The following is a 17841-nucleotide window of genomic DNA, read 5'->3' as shown; positions in this document are numbered from 1 at the left end:
CGAATAATCGCACCAACTGTTGTCACCTTCTCACCAAGCTGCTTGGTGATGGTCTTGTAGCCCATTCCAGCCTTGTGTAGGTCTACAATCTTGTCCCTGACGTCCTTGGAGAGCTCTTTGGTCTTTGCCATGGTGGAGAGTTTTGAATCTAAATGATTGATTGCTTCTGTGGACAGGTGTCTTTTATACAGGTAACAAACTGAGATTAGGAGCACTCCCTTTAAGAGTATGCTCCTAATCTCAGCTCGTTACCTGTATAAAAGACACCTGGGAGCCAGAAATCTTTCTGATTGAGAGGGTGTCAAATACTTATTTCCCTCATTAAAATGCAAATCAATTTATAACATTTTTGACATGCGTTTTTCTGGATTGTTTTGATATTATTCTGTCTCTCAATGTTCAAATAAACCTACCATTACAATTATAGACTGATCATTTCTTTGTCAATGGGCAAACATACAAAATCAGCAGGGGATCAAATACTTTTTTCCCTCACTGTACATGCAATAAAATGTGTTGGGACATCATTACGAGAGTAAATGTGTTGATTTTATTTATTATTATTATAAGGTCGATTGGCTGCTTACTATCTAACCCTAGAAAGTTGAATGCTCAGCATGTGTACTGTATGTAAGAAAATGGGCCAGAATGCATCACAAGTGACGAATACGAACTAAAACAGAAAATAGATATTTACACATCCATCTTAAAAGCACCCAGCCTTGCCTACATAGACTAGCTAAGTGCAAACGACTTGTTATGTTAGCGTTGAGTTCAGATACTCTGTTGATGCCAACAGTGGTACTGTATTATTTTCTTATAATGCTAGTATTGTTTGTTTGCTACAGTGAGATTCTTCTGAGAGTTAATGCTAGCCTAAGCATGACAATTCCAGGCAAAAACATATTTTTTATTGTATTCTTACCAAATATCACAGAGGGGAGTTTCTGATACCCTTACTTCTTCAACAAATCATACAACCTTGCTATGACATTGAAATTCGTCCGAAAGGCAGGCTGGGCTGTATGCTGAGTTAGCGCCCGAACATGGTAATACCAAAAGGATTATACAAGGATATTTCAGGTCAGTGTCTTACTGCTCTCACTCTTACCGACCTTAGTAATCAGACATGCTGTGCTGTCAAAGGCAACTGGACGACACTGATGTGACATGAGCTGTAGGAGGTTTGCTGTGAGGTCACAAGGGTCAGACTCATATTCTTCCTCTCCCTGAGTTGAGTGGTTGGCTGTGGCAATATTTCTGCCTGAGCGACCTTGGACATTCATTGAAAAAGGGCTGCTGCATGTGTTCAGGTCTTGGATAGCCTACATTGTTGAATGTCGTCAGGATGTCACACTGCCTACATGACAGTGGTGCTTCCCCATGGGGCAGTGTACTACAGTAGTAGTAATAGTCGAGGCTGCAGGATTTCTGTTCAGTCAAGAATTAGTATTTCAAGAGATTTAAAGGAGTATTTGATTAAGTTAGCATGTGTTGGAGACTTGAAATAACGGCCTGTGAAGGATGTGATCAAGGGAGAGGTGAGCGGTCTTGTTTTCAGACGATTTGATAGTCTGATTTCTGCAGTATTGTAACAGCAGAGAGATTTGAGCACTCTTTGCTCTACTTAAGACTTTAAGACTTAGTATTGGGCTGAAATAGCAGGTCATTCTCTCCTTGTGGCTGGTGTGAGATACTGTAATGTATTAGTCCTGGTCTCTTTATCTTTCTGTCTCTCTCCCTTCCTCTTCCCTGCTCTCTCTCTACTCTCTCTCCTTGTCTCTCACACCAACTCCCTTTCCTTTTTCTCTTGGGGTTTTCTTCCTTAAACTGTACATGCTCAGATTTTTCATATTGCGTACTATACCTAGATTTGAGTGGTTTGTTTGTTGGACATGTGAAGGCCTCGCTTTTACAAGCTTGAGTGATGACAAGTAAAAGTGGTGTTTGTTAGCAATGTGCGAAAGCTGTTTTGTTATCATGGCAACCACAGTGGAATTGCTTTGACTTTGTCTCACAGTCCATATCATTTCAAATATTTTGAAAGCGGCATCTCCGTTTCTCAAGTTTAGAGCGGTAGGAGTGCTGCCGCATTCGCACGGTTAGTACAGACATGACTCTCATAAAGTGACGGCCACACTCAACATACTGTAGAAGAGACCCAGGCCCATGGAAGCCCACTTGTGCCAAACTCAATCAACAGCACAGGTAGGCAGGCAATAATCGCTTTATTGGGTTGTTAATGAAAATGCAGGTACCCTAGCTCTTGTCAACATGTGTCATATGTTGCATTGGTTAGCTAACAATGTGATTATACTGTGTGAGAACTCCTCATAGGCATAGTTGTTAGTATGAGGAAGCTTACGAACCCTCACTACTCCTCCTGTCATGGCACCTTATGTATCTCCACAGCAGCTCCTGTATTGAGCACCTTATGAAGCCCTCATAGCGGCTTGTGGTCAGGAGTTATTGATCTGTTTGGGAGATTGATGTGTCCGCCGCCTCCTTAGGTTGAGGATTTATGTGATGCTCTGCCGATAGCACTTCATCTCACCAGTGAGAAAGATCAAGGTGTCACGGGTGGGTTCTCAGTTGAAACAACTTCATCTTAACTCAAAATCCATTGCCCATGCTGCGCCATGATCAGGGGTCCAAGCACTGAGGACGCAGGAGCCCACCTGGATTTGATTGAAAGTTGTATTTTATTTTCCCCCTGGAAAAGAGCAACCAAGGCACTGCACAGTGTGGGTGCAGAGGTTTGAGTCCCACTGCCCCCCCCAAATTTACTTCAATAGATCCTATGGCGATTTTCCTATAGTCTCTGGTACACCATTTACTGTATATTACTGCAGTAACCACAGTATGAGAGAGTCATGGGGTGTCTGGTTGGGTCCTTGTACTCTATAGATTTGATCTCTCAGATGAAAACAGCAAGAAAGTAGGGAGTCACCGGCACTATAGACTGAGATGATGACACAGACATTGTCTGTTTGTCATATTAAAGTTGGGGGGCTCATTGATAGGTATTTACATTTTAGTCATTTAGCAGACGCTCTTATCCAGAGCAACTTACAGTTAGTGAGTGCATACATTTTCATACTGGCCCCCCGTGGGAATCGAACCCACAACCCTGGCGTTGCGAATGCCATGCTCTACCAGCTGAGCTACACAGGGCTACAGAGTAATAGGTGACATTTCCCCAATGCAAGACAGACTGCTGCAGTGGAACTGCTCTCTTTTTTTGTGCTTTCTCACCATTCATGCCTGGAAATAATGCAGAAGACGAGAGATGAGACGAGACGTTCTTGTGCTAAGAGCTCTGTGAGATTAATTTAAAGCAAGTAACTTCATTTTATTTAACCCCTTGGTGAGCCTGAAGCAGAGCAGATGGGTGAATGCTGCATTTAATCTAATCTGTCACTTCGGTTCTGTCTGTACTGTCCTGTCCTGTCTTGCACTGTACTCTACTGTACTGTACTGTCCTGTCTTGCACTGTACTCTACTGTACTGTACTGTCCTGTCTTGCACTGTACTCTACTGTACTGTACTGTACTGTCCTGTCTTGCACTGTACTCTACTGTACTGTACTGTACTGTCCTGTCTTGCACTGTACTCTACTGTACTGTACTGTACTGTCCTGTCTTGCACTGTACTGTACTGTACTGTACTGTACTATCCTGTCTTGCACTGTACTCTACTCTACTGTACTGTACTGTACTGTACTGTCCTGTCTTGCACTGTACTGTACTGTCCTGTCTTGCACTGTACTGTACTGTACTGTACTGTCCTGTCTTGCACTGTACTCTACTGTACTGTACTGTACTGTCCTGTCTTGTACTGTACTGATACAGTACTGTACTGATACAGTACCATACCGTGCTGTCTATCTGTAGTACAGTACACTGGGCCTTTTTATAAAGCAGTACGAGTGCATCCTTTTTACCATCTTGTTCTGCAGAAGTGGCCTATGAATTCACAGAATATTAGTGTGAAGGAACTTTGGGGGCGTCTTGCTGCTTATTTGTAAGCCTTTTTAGTCAACCAATGCATGTTAGAAAGCACTTGTGTTTGGTAGCAAGTGAGAAAATGAGAGATCTAGCATTTCATCACACATAGAGGACACACTGAGCCTGTTAACAGCTAGACTTGACCACCGTTCTAGTGTAATTCCATACCCAAGTAAGACCCATTAGACTGGAGGTTAATGGTTCCCCATCTGATTAGATGTCAAGAGGCATTTCCTATAAGGAACATCACAGGCACTGCCCAGTCAGTGGGAGCGTGGGATAAAATATGAGGCTGCCGACAGTGCGGCACGACAGAGGGCACTCAGGGTTAATGTTTAATGGAATCATTCTCCCCTGGCCCAAGCCTCTCAGGATATCTGGAAGATAGAAAGTCACGAGAGGAAGAAAGTCTGAGAAAGGCTTTTTCTTTTTCTGCTCTCTTCACCACCAAGAGAATCTCGATGATAGTTTTATTGAATTGTCACTGTTTTACCTGTGTATGACTTCATGCGGAGGTGTTGGCATGGAAACAAGGGGAGAGATGAGACTAGAGGAGGTTATTGGATTAGGGGACAGGAAGAGGTGGGTGGGGGGGTGGGGGGGTGTTCAAAAGCTGTGTACATCCCTGAGTTCGGGTTAAATTCATTTGAGTTCCAGTAGACTCCATGTCCAATTTATTTAGTCAATTGATTGAAATGTCAATGAATTTGACACCATCTCTGGTATGCATACATATAAATTCCCTGCAATGCCTGTCTGTTTGTACATTCTATTACGGACACAGTCTTATCCAAGGACTTATAACACAGGCTTCAGTCCACTCAAACTGCAATGTAGTCAGTCGCCTGCAGTAACACATGGTGACAAAATCTGATAAGTTCTTAGTTATATTGTGCACCCAAGTTGCACTCATGTCTCGATAGGACATAGACATTACTAAAATCTTGATCAATAACTAATTGGCAGTAAATGTATGAAAATAAGGCCTAGATTCAATCAGATCAAGTATTTACCTGGCGATAGCCGACACCCGCATAGCTGATGTTTTGGCGGTGTAGGCTATATAGAAATAATGATGCTCAAATTGAAAATCATTAAACAAAAAAATGAGGATTTCTATCATCCTAATGGAGGTGTAGATTACATCTCACATTCCAGTGTTCGAACTTGTAAACAAGGCTGCATGGAATTTATCTTAATGCGACTCCATGCAGCCAATGGCAATGTGCACTTTAGGTAAACGCCAGGAGCTTGTGGATTTGAAAGCTCAAATGCAGTTCCACCTCTGACACCGCCAAAACGACTGCTATGCCGATGTCGGCTAAAGCGGATCTGATTGAATAGAGCCCTTCGTCTTGGACCTTGAAACATAATAACACAGAACATTATACAGGTTTTTAACTGCAAGCAGAGCTAACATTTTTCTGTTACACTAAGCAGGTTGGAGATTCCTCTGACTTGTGAGAACCATTTGGTGTGATCTTCAAATTTGATTGAAAGATGAGTCTTGGGTTGTGTCCTTGACTTTTCTTCATTGGCACGTCCGACAGCAGAAGGAGCTGCAGAGACCTTTGTCAAAAACTTTCCTCAGTGGGACTGAATTGCATATCATGTCTGTTTTTGTCAGGGATCCAACCCCGTTTGGATAGAGTGTCAGCCAAGATGGAGGAATTCCTACATCGGAATCCTCTTATGTCATCTAAATATATCACATGCAAGAGCTCAACAATGGGACAGTTAGACAGCAAATCGTTACCAAATTATAGCAGGAATAGTCCTATGCAACATTTCCACACAAGACACAGGGAACGATCAGAAGAGTATACTATTGATAGAGAAGAATAGATGAATAGATGCAGATGTGTGTAGTCTTTTGAGGGAGCTACACACCATAGTGGAATTTGGTGTTTGTGTGTGTTTGCTTACTTGCGTGTGTGTGTGCGTCCAAGCAATGCACGGATGAGAACACTGCAATGATGCCCAGCAAAAGCTGAAGCAAGTCTGCTCTCATGCAATGAACACCATTCATCCAATGAATATCTGCAGATCCAACTTTCTTTCATCATGATTGCCAAAAGCTGCAGAAGTTTTGACAGTAACTAGGCTGGGAGGGAGGACTGCGCCACCATCTCTACCCCTCTCCTCCCACCCTCTCTCCCTCTCCCTCTATCCTGTGATGTATTACAGTCTGCACCCGTAGATGGGCATGGATTGGGAGGAATTAGGTCACGAAGAAGCACACTGCAGAGGGGATAGCGCGGTGCCGACGTGCGTAGGAGAGAGCCCATGGTGTCGTCCGTGGTGCGGTGAAATATGGAGAGGAGTAGAGGCGCACTCACTTAAGGACTGCCAATCATACATCAACAAAGGAAATGGGAGTGAGAGGAAACATGCCAAGGGCATCGCCTGCCCCTGTTTCTCTTCCTGTGTGAGTGTGTGTGAGAGGAAGTCTGTGTGCAGTGCAGCAGCGGACGCTCTGCTTTAGCGCACTCATATGCATAACGGTATTCCACTCACGTTTAAGACTTTCTGCTGTGGAAACGCTGAGGTGACAGAGTGATGATGGGAAAGCGGGCGTCTAGGGGAACAGCTGTTTCTAATAATAGACTCCAAGGAACGTGTTCATCCCCAATGAGCGACAGAGCTGCAACGCCCCCCTTCCTCTCCTCCGTTTCTCTGTTCCCAGCCTTATGAGGCAGCAGTTTCACTTAAAGCTATGTCATCCCAGGTTTATGTTGCTCACTAACAGTTCCTGTGGATTTCTAATTCCCCTATCTGTTATTTATTGGTTTGCACGTAGGCTACAGTAAGAGGCTTGTAGCTGTACTTTATGTAAGATTACCTGTATTATGATGGTGATAGAGCCCACAGCGAGCCTTATAAATCTATCATGTTTTTTATTCAGGTTGCAGGTTCTATACGGTCATTCATTTGCAAATCAACTGTATGTTATGTTAATGTTTTATTTCTTGCTCATATCTTAAAGCCCAGTGCAGTTTTGTATCCTATTGTACAACAGCTGATGAAACTAACACTATAAATGTGTGAAAAATGTGATCAGTGTTATTTCCTGATAGTTGCTGGATGAAAATACAATCTACACAGGACCTTCTCATCAGCAGTTTTTGCATGGGTGGAGTTTCGGCTTCCCTGGTGACATCACCAGGCGTTAAGTTAGTAAATAGACCAATAGCAAAGAGAGTTCCAAACTTATTTTCAATAACAGCTAGTTTTCAGTTTTCCCCTCCTCACTCAACCACTCCCAGACGGTCTTGATAAGTAGTTTTTTGCTTAAAAGCTATTTCTGTTACTTTTTGACAATTTTAATGGAAAACTGTTACAGTAAAGTACTTAATTGATACCCATAAATGATTTGATACTGATATAAAAACGGCTGCATTGGGCCTTTAATCGTGCACATTTGAGTAAGATAGCCTGTATTTAATTTATTATATGGTTATATGGACTGAGAGGACCACCTCAATTGAAGGATGGTTCCATCTCCTGGGTAATAGTGAAAGTAATTACTGTAACATCTGCATTCTAGAAGCAGTTCTCTGACACCTGGTGGAGGGTTGACAGGTACAGATCTCTTGGCCCTGATCATACACATCAATCTCATATTGCATTCATCATATTGTCTCTTTCAACTGTCTGAAGAAACTATTTTTAATGACCAGTGCAGTCTAAGGCCAAGCAGTAGGCATGCTTTAAAGCAGACACATTATTTAGTGTGTTCGCATTGTAAAACATTTAGTTTGTCCATGAATAACCAACAAATTGTTCCTTCATCTGTGAATAAGAAAATAAAATGTGAATATGTAACTCCAATAAGCTTTTTTCCCAGAAAGTTTATTTCCCTGAAGCATGTTCTGAAATGCCTATATAAGCATCTTTGCAAACTGCAACGAATGCTGGAAAGCTTGAACGCTCTGTGAGTGGAATCTTAACTGCAGCTTTGCAACCCAGATTAGATTGATAGAAACCCGAGTGATGCAACTCTCCCCTGCCAGCCCTCAGAGAATGTTACCAGCAGTTAAGTGAAGCATTTTGAAGTGCTTTTCATCAAAATGCCGCAATACTTTTTGGATGGCTGATATGAATGAACTCCATTCATTGTTTATCCTTTGTTTTTGGTTGGCCTTGTTCCTGCTGTCCCGTCAACCGCAAGTCTTCAGATTGGGAAAAGATGCCGCAGTGCTGTCACTAAGATCAAACCGCAGCAGCAGCTCAAAAAGAGCCAAATTTAAAGACGGGCCCAGAACAGAGCCCTGGGGAACACCTCACTTGACCTTCGATAAAAGATCTAAAGAGAGAGCTAAATGAACATAGATAAAGTATTCAAGCCTGCCAGATTAAAGTGTTACTATTATTTTCTTCAAAGGCAATGGCATTTAATGTATACTGTATATAACAAAGAACTTTGAAATGAGACATGGGGATTAAAATGTACCGTCATGTTAGTTTTCTCTTCTCTTTCCCACAGTATCTTTTACTTTTTGTTCCTCTCTATATGTTACTCCCTCTGGAATTTCACACTGGTGCAAATGCTGGGTAAATCTGGCACACCATTTTTAATATCAACGCAGTACCAAATTACAACAAACACAGTTAAGGTCTTTCTCATTAAGCTGTTTTGCTGTTGCTGGCACGTCATTTTCTCAACGACCTTGAGTGATCTTGAGGACCTTGTGCACCTTGGCAACCGTCTCTGTCGCCTAATGATCAGTTCTGTTATTGTTATTCCACACCCTCCTCTCCCTCTCTCACACTGTGATACACACCACTCGATATGCAAGGAAGGTTACCCTTTGATATCGGACAGTGTGTTTATGGCAGAGCCAAAATGTTAGCCCTTCACGTTGCACCTCAGGTTTATTGACACATCATCCTTCTTCTCTCTCATCGGTAACTTTCCACTGACTTATCCAAACTAGCTCGAAACCTGACTGAACGTTCAAACTTAGCCATTGATAGTCACAACAATAGCTCATGACGGCATTAAGCTCATGATGCCCGTGCATGTAGCTGTTATAAAGCCTTCATGCATCCCTCAAGTATAAATGTAAACCGAGAGAACAACAGAACAGAGTAAACAGGTGAAAGAGGCAAAGGTTCAAAGTGAAGTCGGATTGACGTTTGGGGTGCTGACACAAGGGTAGAGAGAAAGGGGAGAGTTTGAGGGCAGGACTGGATGGATGGCGTGACAGGAGTGACCGTGGAGCAGGTGATGGAGGTAAAGGACTGTAGCTGCTCAGCCTCTCCAAGGAGCAGAGGAGCCAAGTGCAGCGAGCGAGAGTCGACTGTTTGCTGCGCTTAATAAGAACTGACGTTACACAACATAATCCACCTCAGCAGTATGTGGCCTTATTGCAGAGTCTGTGGTTGCCATTTTTAAAAAGAAGGTGCACACTGTGTGAGAGACTGCAGTGCATCCCCGACTGACAGCAGAGACTCAGTCTGGAGCATTGGTAACACACTCACACATACACATTTAGTCATACTCTTAAGCCAAACACTCATGCAGGTAGTCACACACATACACACACAGACAACCCAATCAGACAACACACAGACAAAGGACATACAGTGCATTCAGAAAGTATTCAGACCCCTTGACTTTTTACACATTTTGTTACGTTACAGCCTTATTTTAAAATTGGGGTTTTCTTTTAAATCTACACACAATATCCCATAATAACAAAGCGAAAACAGGTTTGTAGAAATTTTTGCAAATGTATTAAAATTAAAAAACAGAAATACCTTATTTACATAAGTATTCAGACCCTTTGCTATGAGACTCGAAATTGAGCTCAGGTGCATCCTGTTTCCATTGATCATCCTTGAGATGTTTCTACAACTTGATTGGAGTCCACCTGTGGTAAATTCAATTGATTGGACATGATTTGGAAAGGCACACACCTGTCTATATAAGGTCCAACAGTTGACAGTGCATGTCAGAGCAAAAACCAAGGCAAGAGGTCAAAGGAATTGTCCGTAGAGCAGGATTGTGTCGAGGCACAGATCTGGGGAAGGGTACCAAAAAATGTCTGCAACATTGAAGGACCCCAAGAATACAGTGGCCTCCATCATTCTTAAATGGAAGACGTTTGGAACCACCAAGACTCTTCCTAGAGCTGGCTGCCCGGCCAAACTTAGCAATCGGGGGAGAAGGGCCTTGGTCAGGGAGGTTACCAAGAACCCGATGGTCACTCTGACAGAGCTCCAGAGTTCCTCTGTGGAGATGGGAGAACCTTCCAGAAGGACAACCATCTCTGCAGCACTCCACCAATCATGCCTTTATGGTAGAGTGGCCAGACGGAAACAACTCTTAAGTAAAAGGCACATGACAGTCTGCTTGGAGTGCCAAAAGGCACCTAAAGGACTCTCAGACCATGAGAAACAAGATTGTCTGGTCTGATGAAACCAAGATTGAACTCTTTGGCCTAAATGCCAAGCGTCACGTCTGGAAGAAACCTGGCACCATCCCTACGGTGAAGCATGGTGGTGGCAGCATCATGTTGTGGGGATGTTTTTCAGCAGCAGGGACTGGGAGACTAGTCAGGATTGAGGGAAAGATGAACGGAGCAAAGTACAGAGAGATCCTTGATGAAAACCTGCTCCAGAGCGCTCAGGACCTCAGACTGGGGCGAACAGCACAAAAACCCTAAGCACACAGCCAAGACAAAGCAGGAGTGGCTTCGGGACAAGTCTCTGAATGTCATTGAGTGGCCCAGGCAGAGCACGGACTTGAACCCGATCGAACATCTCTAGAGAGACCTGAAAATAGCTGTGAAGCGACGTTCCTCATCCAACCTGACAGAGCTTGAGAGAATCTAAAGAGAAGAATGGGAGAAACTCCCCAAATACTGGTGTGCCAAGCTTGTAGAGTCATACCCAAGAAGACTCTATTTAATCGCTGCCAAAGGTGCTTCAACAAAGTACTGAGTAAAGGGTCTGAATACTTATGTAAATGAATATTTTCGTTTTTTATTTTTAATACATTTGCCAAAATTTCAAAAAACCTGTTTTTACTTTGTCATTATGGGGTATTGTGTGTGGATTAATGAGGGAAAAAAACGATTTAATAATTTTTAGAATAAGGCTGTAACGTAACAAAAAAAAAGTGAAGGGGTCTTAATACTTTCCGAATGCACTGTATACAGTGTTGTAACGATGTGCAAATAGTTAAAGTACAAAAGGGAAAATAAATAAACATAAATATGGGTTGTATTTACAATGGTGTTTGTTTTTCACTGGTTGCCCTTTTCTTTTGGCAACAGGTCACAAATATTGCTGCTGTGATTGCACACTGTGGTATTTCATACAATAGATATGGGAGTTTATCAAAATTGGATTTGTTTTTTAATTCTTTGTGGGTCTGTGTAATCTGAGGGAAACATGTGTCTCTAATATGGTCATACATTTGGCAGGAGGTTAGGAAGTGCAGCTCAGTTTCCACCTTATTTTGTGGGCAGTGTACACATAGCCTGTTTCTAAAAACCAGTTTTTGCTTTGTCATTATGGGGTTATTGTGTGTAGATTGATGAGGGGGAAAAAACAATTTAATCAATTTTAGAATAAGGTTGTAACGTAACAAAATGTGGAAAAAGTCAAGTGGTCTGAATACTTTCTGAATGCACTGTACACACCCACAGAGTGCCACAGCCAATAGGCACATTGTGAACACTCCAACAACAGAGAGCCAATCCCTCCCACAAACACTATACACCAAGTACTTTCCTATTGTGTGCCTAATCATCCCACCCCTTCCTCTTCTTCCACCCCCCTAGGATTACACCATCACCATGTACTTCCAGCAGTCCTGGAGGGACAAGCGCTTGTCCTACACAGGGATTCCCCTCAACCTGACACTGGACAACAGGGTGGCCGACTCGCTCTGGGTCCCTGACACCTACTTCATCAACGATAAGAAGTCCTTTGTGCACGGGGTCACAGTGAAGAACAGAATGATCCGACTCCATCCTGACGGAACTGTGCTCTACGGCCTCAGGTGAGTGTATCAGCATTATGTGTTCTTGGGCTCTTGTGTCAGCGTTTTTGTTTCAGGTGTGTGTGTCTTTGTCTTAGTGTCTGTATGTGACGGGTGGCTGGTTGAAAAACATGCAACCGTAGCTCTTACACATCATCTCTTAGTGTGTGGGTGCTGCAACTCTACTGCAAAAACATAGGCAAGGAAACCCTCCATTCCTCAAAGCCCTCTCAAACAGCCATTGCGCTTTCTCCTCTGCCTCTGAGAGGAAGACCCAGGTGGTGAATTATTTATGGAGCCGTGCTCCCCTGCAGTCCGGAGCACAGCAGCAGCGTAGCCTCGTACACTACATGCTCCCCTACATGCTTCCCTCCTCGCCTCTGCAGTGCTGAGTCGTGCTGAAGCCAGCCGCGCCGGGCTAACGAAGGGAACTGAAGGGCAGCCACTGTCAATAATGCAGTGGAGATCAGAGGGATTCAGCGCGTTGGTGGAGGGGAATGATGACTTGACAGTTTTTCTAGTTAGATATCCTTTTTTTGAGCTACGAGGCAGAACTGTAGGGTTGGTAGGGAAGATCCAAAACATGTTTATTACTTCAGTTGGGTGGCATATCTTGTAATCATGCCTGTGCTGAAGATGGATGTGGATGTGTCAAACCTGCTCTTTTTAGGGGGTTTGTTCTAGCCAAAAGGTGTAGTTTGTTTGGGAAGGCATTATTGGTGTTGTTTTGTTTTCGTTATCCAGCAGTACCCCGGACCATCAGGGTTGGATTAAAGTAATCCTGCTCTAGCCAATCACTGACATTAATTGATCAATTAAGTGCGAGGGAGAAAGGAAAACCAGCGGACACTGAGGCCCTCGAGGACAGGAGTTAGTCACCCTCTGCCATAGTTAATTAACTGGCTGAGTTAAAGGCTAGCTGGTAGTTCTGGGAGATAACATCTGTGTCGGAGATCCAGGCAAGATGACATCACCACAATAATCTGACTCAGATCACCACAATAATCACGGCGGAAGCTAATGACAACCAGGCAATCAAGCCCATTAGCTACGTTAGCATGAGTTGTTGTGACTGCACTCGATGTCTAGATTAGGGCAGTTTGTGTGGTTCATATCTTTCTGAGGGCACTGCAGTGTTTTCTTCACATCCATGTGACTTGTTAGGTTAATTAGGGCTGAGGGGGAGTCGTGCGTGTGGTTAACCTGGTGTGGTGGTGGAAAAGATGGTCTTAGATGTATAATTTGATTAAGTATTGGTTTAGGCTACATACATATTGGCTGTGCCCATTATAAATCTGAGGGGTTATTTTTGGTGTATAGGTGTAGTGTCTGTAGTATCATTTGGTGGCAAGGCAAATTTAAGACCATTTGTTGTTGTTTCAGTTGACACCAAAGGATTTGGTTTTGTGTATCAGGTGGCTGAACAGCATGCTCCTGATTGTTTACTGGCATGAACATGTATGCCAATAAAAACAAGGTAACATTTAGGACCGGATTCAAAGCTGCCATAGCAATGTTTATGCAACCGCTTTGTTTTCACATTGAATTCCAATTCACCCCATGAATGGACTGAATTCAAATTCAATACACACCATCTCTGTCTATAGGCAAACACTCAACTCACCTTCAGCCTTCCTTAGTCCTTTGAAGGGCACATTTAAAGGTAGACTCAGCAACATGACATCATCCTACACAGCAGGACAGATTGCCACTATTGGCTCTTCCCAGTTTGGGCATGCACTCATACTGGTAGTCTTGGCAGATTTATATTCTGTTGTTGTTGACGTCTGTAAGCAGGAAGTAGCCCCGCTGTGTATGATGACGTCTTATTGCTGAGTGTACCTTTAACAAATTCTTTTAATTGACATTTCAAGCTAGCCTACTGTAGAAAACCACATTAGCTTGGTTTGAGTTGAGTTGTCTGCCTGTTGGGTGAGCAGCAGTGGCCTGGGTGCTGGCTGGCACGGGCCTGTGGAGAGATTCATTAGCGATAGCCATGCCTCTCAGGAGGATCAGGTGATTCACCCTGCTGGCGCCGGCAGCTCCAGTCTGCCCCATCCATACGCTGCTCTCCCCAGGAGCACTACCAGGAAAACCTGCTCCGCTCGCCTCTCATATCATCTCCAGTCCACATCTATTTTGTCTCTCTAATGGTAAATGGTGCCCAGTGCATCCAGTTATCCAGTGGTACTGGACTGAAGTGTAGATCCCGTGTTGGTACCAGTTTAGAGTTACAGTAACTAATAATGTTTCAGCATCAGAGTTCTCCCCATGACCCTGACCACTGCCATAATACTTTTGTTTGTAAACAATAAACAATATATCTTTGGTATGGCTCTGTCATTTCCTAAGACACTTTATACGTAAATATCCTAAGCCATGACTGTCATTTTCTTTGACGTGTAGTCATGTAATGCTAGGATATTATGGACCATGACTACATAATTTCTATGACACATTGTCGAGCATTACACATATTTTTTATTTTTTACTTTGTTTTTACAGCATTTTCTTTTGTTGTTAAATGTATATTCTACACACATTTTACATACATAGCACTTTTTATTTATATATATTTTTTAGAGTAGTTACATAGGAAGACTAAAGTAATTTCATGTTTTGATATACATTACATCTAGATAGATAGTACTTATACATTATAAATCGTGTTTTCAGTCACAACTATTATAGAATATGAGCTTTTAAACCCACCCCTCAGCCATGCTCAGTCCATCCCACCTATCTCGGTAAACCGCCCTCTTGTGATTTTCATGTACCGTATTTTTTTCAACTGTGCTGTATATGGTTTTCCAAATCTCCCAACAGTGCTATTTAGGGTACATTTTAAATAAATGTTGTGAATTTTCAGTAATTTCTGAACCTGTGACCAGAAAGAAGCTACAGTTGAAGTCGGAAGTTTACATACACCTTAGCCAAATACATTTGTAACTCAGTTTTTCACAATTCCTGACATTTAATCCTAGTACAAATTCCCTATCTTAGGTCAGTTAGGATCACCACTTTATTTTAAGAATGTGAAATGTCAGAATAATTGTAGAGAGAATGATTTATTTCAGCTTTTATTATTTCATCACATTCCCAGTGGGTCAGAAGTTTGCATACACTAAATTAGTATTTGGTAGCATTGCCTTTAAATTGTTTAACTTAGGTCAAACGTTTCGGGTAGCCTTCCACAAGCTTCCCACAATAAGTTGGGTGAATTTAGGCCCATTACTCTTGACAGAGCTGGTGTAACTGAGTCAGGTTTGTAGGCCTCCTTGCTCGCACACGCTTTTTCAGTTCTGCCCACACATTTTCTATAGGCTTGAGGTCAGGGCTTTGTGATGGCCACTCCAATACCTTGACTTTGTTGTTCTTAAGCCATTTTGCCACAACTTTGGAAGTATGCTTGGGGTCATTGTCCATTTGGAAGACCCATTTGCGACCAAGCTTTAACTTCCTGACTGATGTCTTGAGATGTTGCTTCAATATATCCACATAATCTTCCTTCCTCATGATGCCATCTATTTTGTGAAGTGCACCAGTCCCTCCTGCAGCAAAGCACACCCACAGCATGATGCTGCCACCCCCGTGCTTCACGGTTGGGATGGTGTTCTTCGGCTTGCAAGCCTACCCCCTTTTTCCTCCAAACATAACGATTGTCATTATGGCCAAACAGTTCTATTTTTGTTTCATCAGACCAGAGGACATTTCTCCAAAAAGTACGATCTTTGTCCCCATGTGCAGCTGCAAACCGTAGTCTGGCTTTTTTATGCCGGTTTTGGAGCAGTGGCTTCTTCCTTGCTGAGCGACCTTTCAGTTTTACTGTGGATATAGATACTTTTGTACCTGTTTCCTCCAGCATCTTCACAAGGTCCTTTGCTGTTGTTCTGGGATTTATTTGTACTTTTCGCACCAAAGTACGTTCATCTCTAGGAGACAGAACGCGTCTCCTTCCTGAGTGGTATGATCGCTGTGTGGTCCCATGGTGTTTATAGTTGCGTACTATTGTTTGTACAGATGAACGTGGTACCTTCAGGCGTTTGGAAATTGCTCCCAAGGATGAACCAGACTTGTTGAGGTCTACACATTTTTTTCTGAGGTCTTGGCTGATTTCTTTTGATTTTCCCATGATGTCAAGCAAAGAGGCACTGAGTTTGAAGGTAGGCCTTGAAATACATCCACAGGTACACCTCCAATTGACTCAAATAATGTAAATTAGCCTATCAGAAGCTTCTAAAGCCATGACATCATTTTCTGGAATTTTCCAAGTTGTTTAAAGGCACAGTCAACTTAGTGTATGTAAACTTCTGACCCACTGGAATTGTGATACAGTGAATTATAAATTAAATAATCTGTCTGTAAACAATTGCTGGAAAAATTACTTGTGTCATGCACAAAGTACATGTCCTAACTGACTTGCCAAAACTATAGTTTGTTAACAAGACATTTGTGGAGTGGTTGAAAAACGAGTTTTAATGACTCCAACCTAAGTGTATGTAAACTTCCGACTTCAAGGGAAAAAACCAAAATAAGTGATCTATTGATTCTATCTCTTCGTAGCAAAATCTGCAGTGCTGAGATGGTTGTACAGTGGGGAAAAAAAGTATTTAGTCAGCCACCAATTGTGCAAGAGAGAGGCCTGTAATTTTCATCATAGGTACACGTCAACTATGACAGACAAAATGAGAAAACAAAATCCAGAAAATCACATTGTAGGATTTTTAATGAATTTATTTGCAAATTATGGTGGAAAATAAGTATTTGGTCAATAACAAAAGTTTCTCAATACTTTGTTATATACCCTTTGTTGGCAATGACACAGGTCAAACGTTTTCTGTAAGTCTTCACAAGGTTTTCACACACTGTTGCTGGTATTTTGGCCCATTCCTCCATGCAGATCTCCTCTAGAGCAGTGATGTTTTGGGGCTGTCGCTGGGCAACACGGACTTTCAACTCCCTCCAAAGATTTTCTATTGGGTTGAGATCTGGAGACTGGCTAGGCCACTCCAGGACCTTGAAATGCTTCTTACGAAGCCACTCCTTCGTTGCCCGGGTGGTGTGTTTGGGATCATTGTCATGCTGAAAGACCCAGCCACGTTTCATCTTCAATGCCCTTGCTGATGGAAGGAGGTTTTCACTCAAAATCTCACGATACATGGCCCCATTCATTCTTTCCTTTACACGGATCAGTCGTCCTGGTCCCTTTGCAGAAAAACTGCCCCAAAGCATGATGTTTCCACCCCCATGCTTCACAGTAGGTATGGTGTTCTTTGGATGCAACTCAGTATTCTTTGTCCTCCAAACACAACGAGTTGAGTTTTTACCAAAAAGTAATATTTTGGTTTCATCTGACCATATGACATTCTCCCAATCCTCTTCTGGATCATCCAAATGCACTCTAGCAAACTTCAGACGGGCCTGGACATGTACTGGCTTAAGCAGGGGGACACGTCTAGCACTGCAGGATTTGAGTCCCTGGCGGCGTAGTGTGTTACTGATGGTAGGCTTTGTTACTTTGGTCCCAGTTCTCTGCAGGTCATTCACTAGGTCCCCCCGTGTGGTTCTGGGATTTTTGCTCACCGTTCTTGTGATCATTTTGACCCCACGGGGTGAGATCTTGCGTGGAGCCCCAGATCGAGGGAGATTATCAGTGGTCTTGTATGTCTTCCATTTCCTAATAATTGCTCCCACAGTTGATTTCTTCAAACCAAGCTGCTTACCTGGTGCAGGTATACAATTTTGTTTCTGGTGTCCTTTGACAGCTCTTTGGTCTTGGCCATAGTGGAGTTTGGAGTGTGACTGTTTGAGGTTGTGGACAGGTGTCTTTTATACTGATAA

General features: G+C 42.8%; 1 protein-coding gene and 1 non-coding gene across 2 annotated transcripts in view; one reads left to right on the top strand and one right to left on the bottom strand.

Moving 5' to 3' along the window:
* LOC121544797 (gamma-aminobutyric acid receptor subunit beta-1) overlaps window positions 1–17841 on the top strand; it is a 69736-nt gene that overhangs the window by 15381 nt on the left and 36514 nt on the right. The window contains exon 4 of the mRNA XM_041854950.2: window positions 11801–12021. Coding sequence (XP_041710884.1) covers window positions 11801–12021 — 221 coding nt within the window. The remainder of the gene's footprint in view (window positions 1–11800; window positions 12022–17841) is intronic.
* Window positions 3102–3175, bottom strand: trnaa-cgc. Its single transcript has one exon. It is a non-coding gene; the product is annotated as a tRNA-Ala (tRNA).

The sequence above is a fragment of the Coregonus clupeaformis genome, chromosome 29 (genome assembly GCF_020615455.1).
Source record: "Coregonus clupeaformis isolate EN_2021a chromosome 29, ASM2061545v1, whole genome shotgun sequence".
Classification (NCBI taxonomy): Eukaryota; Metazoa; Chordata; class Actinopteri; order Salmoniformes; family Salmonidae; genus Coregonus; species Coregonus clupeaformis.
The sequence above is the reverse complement of the archived record's forward strand: the minus strand, read 5'-3'. Positions and strand labels throughout refer to the sequence as shown.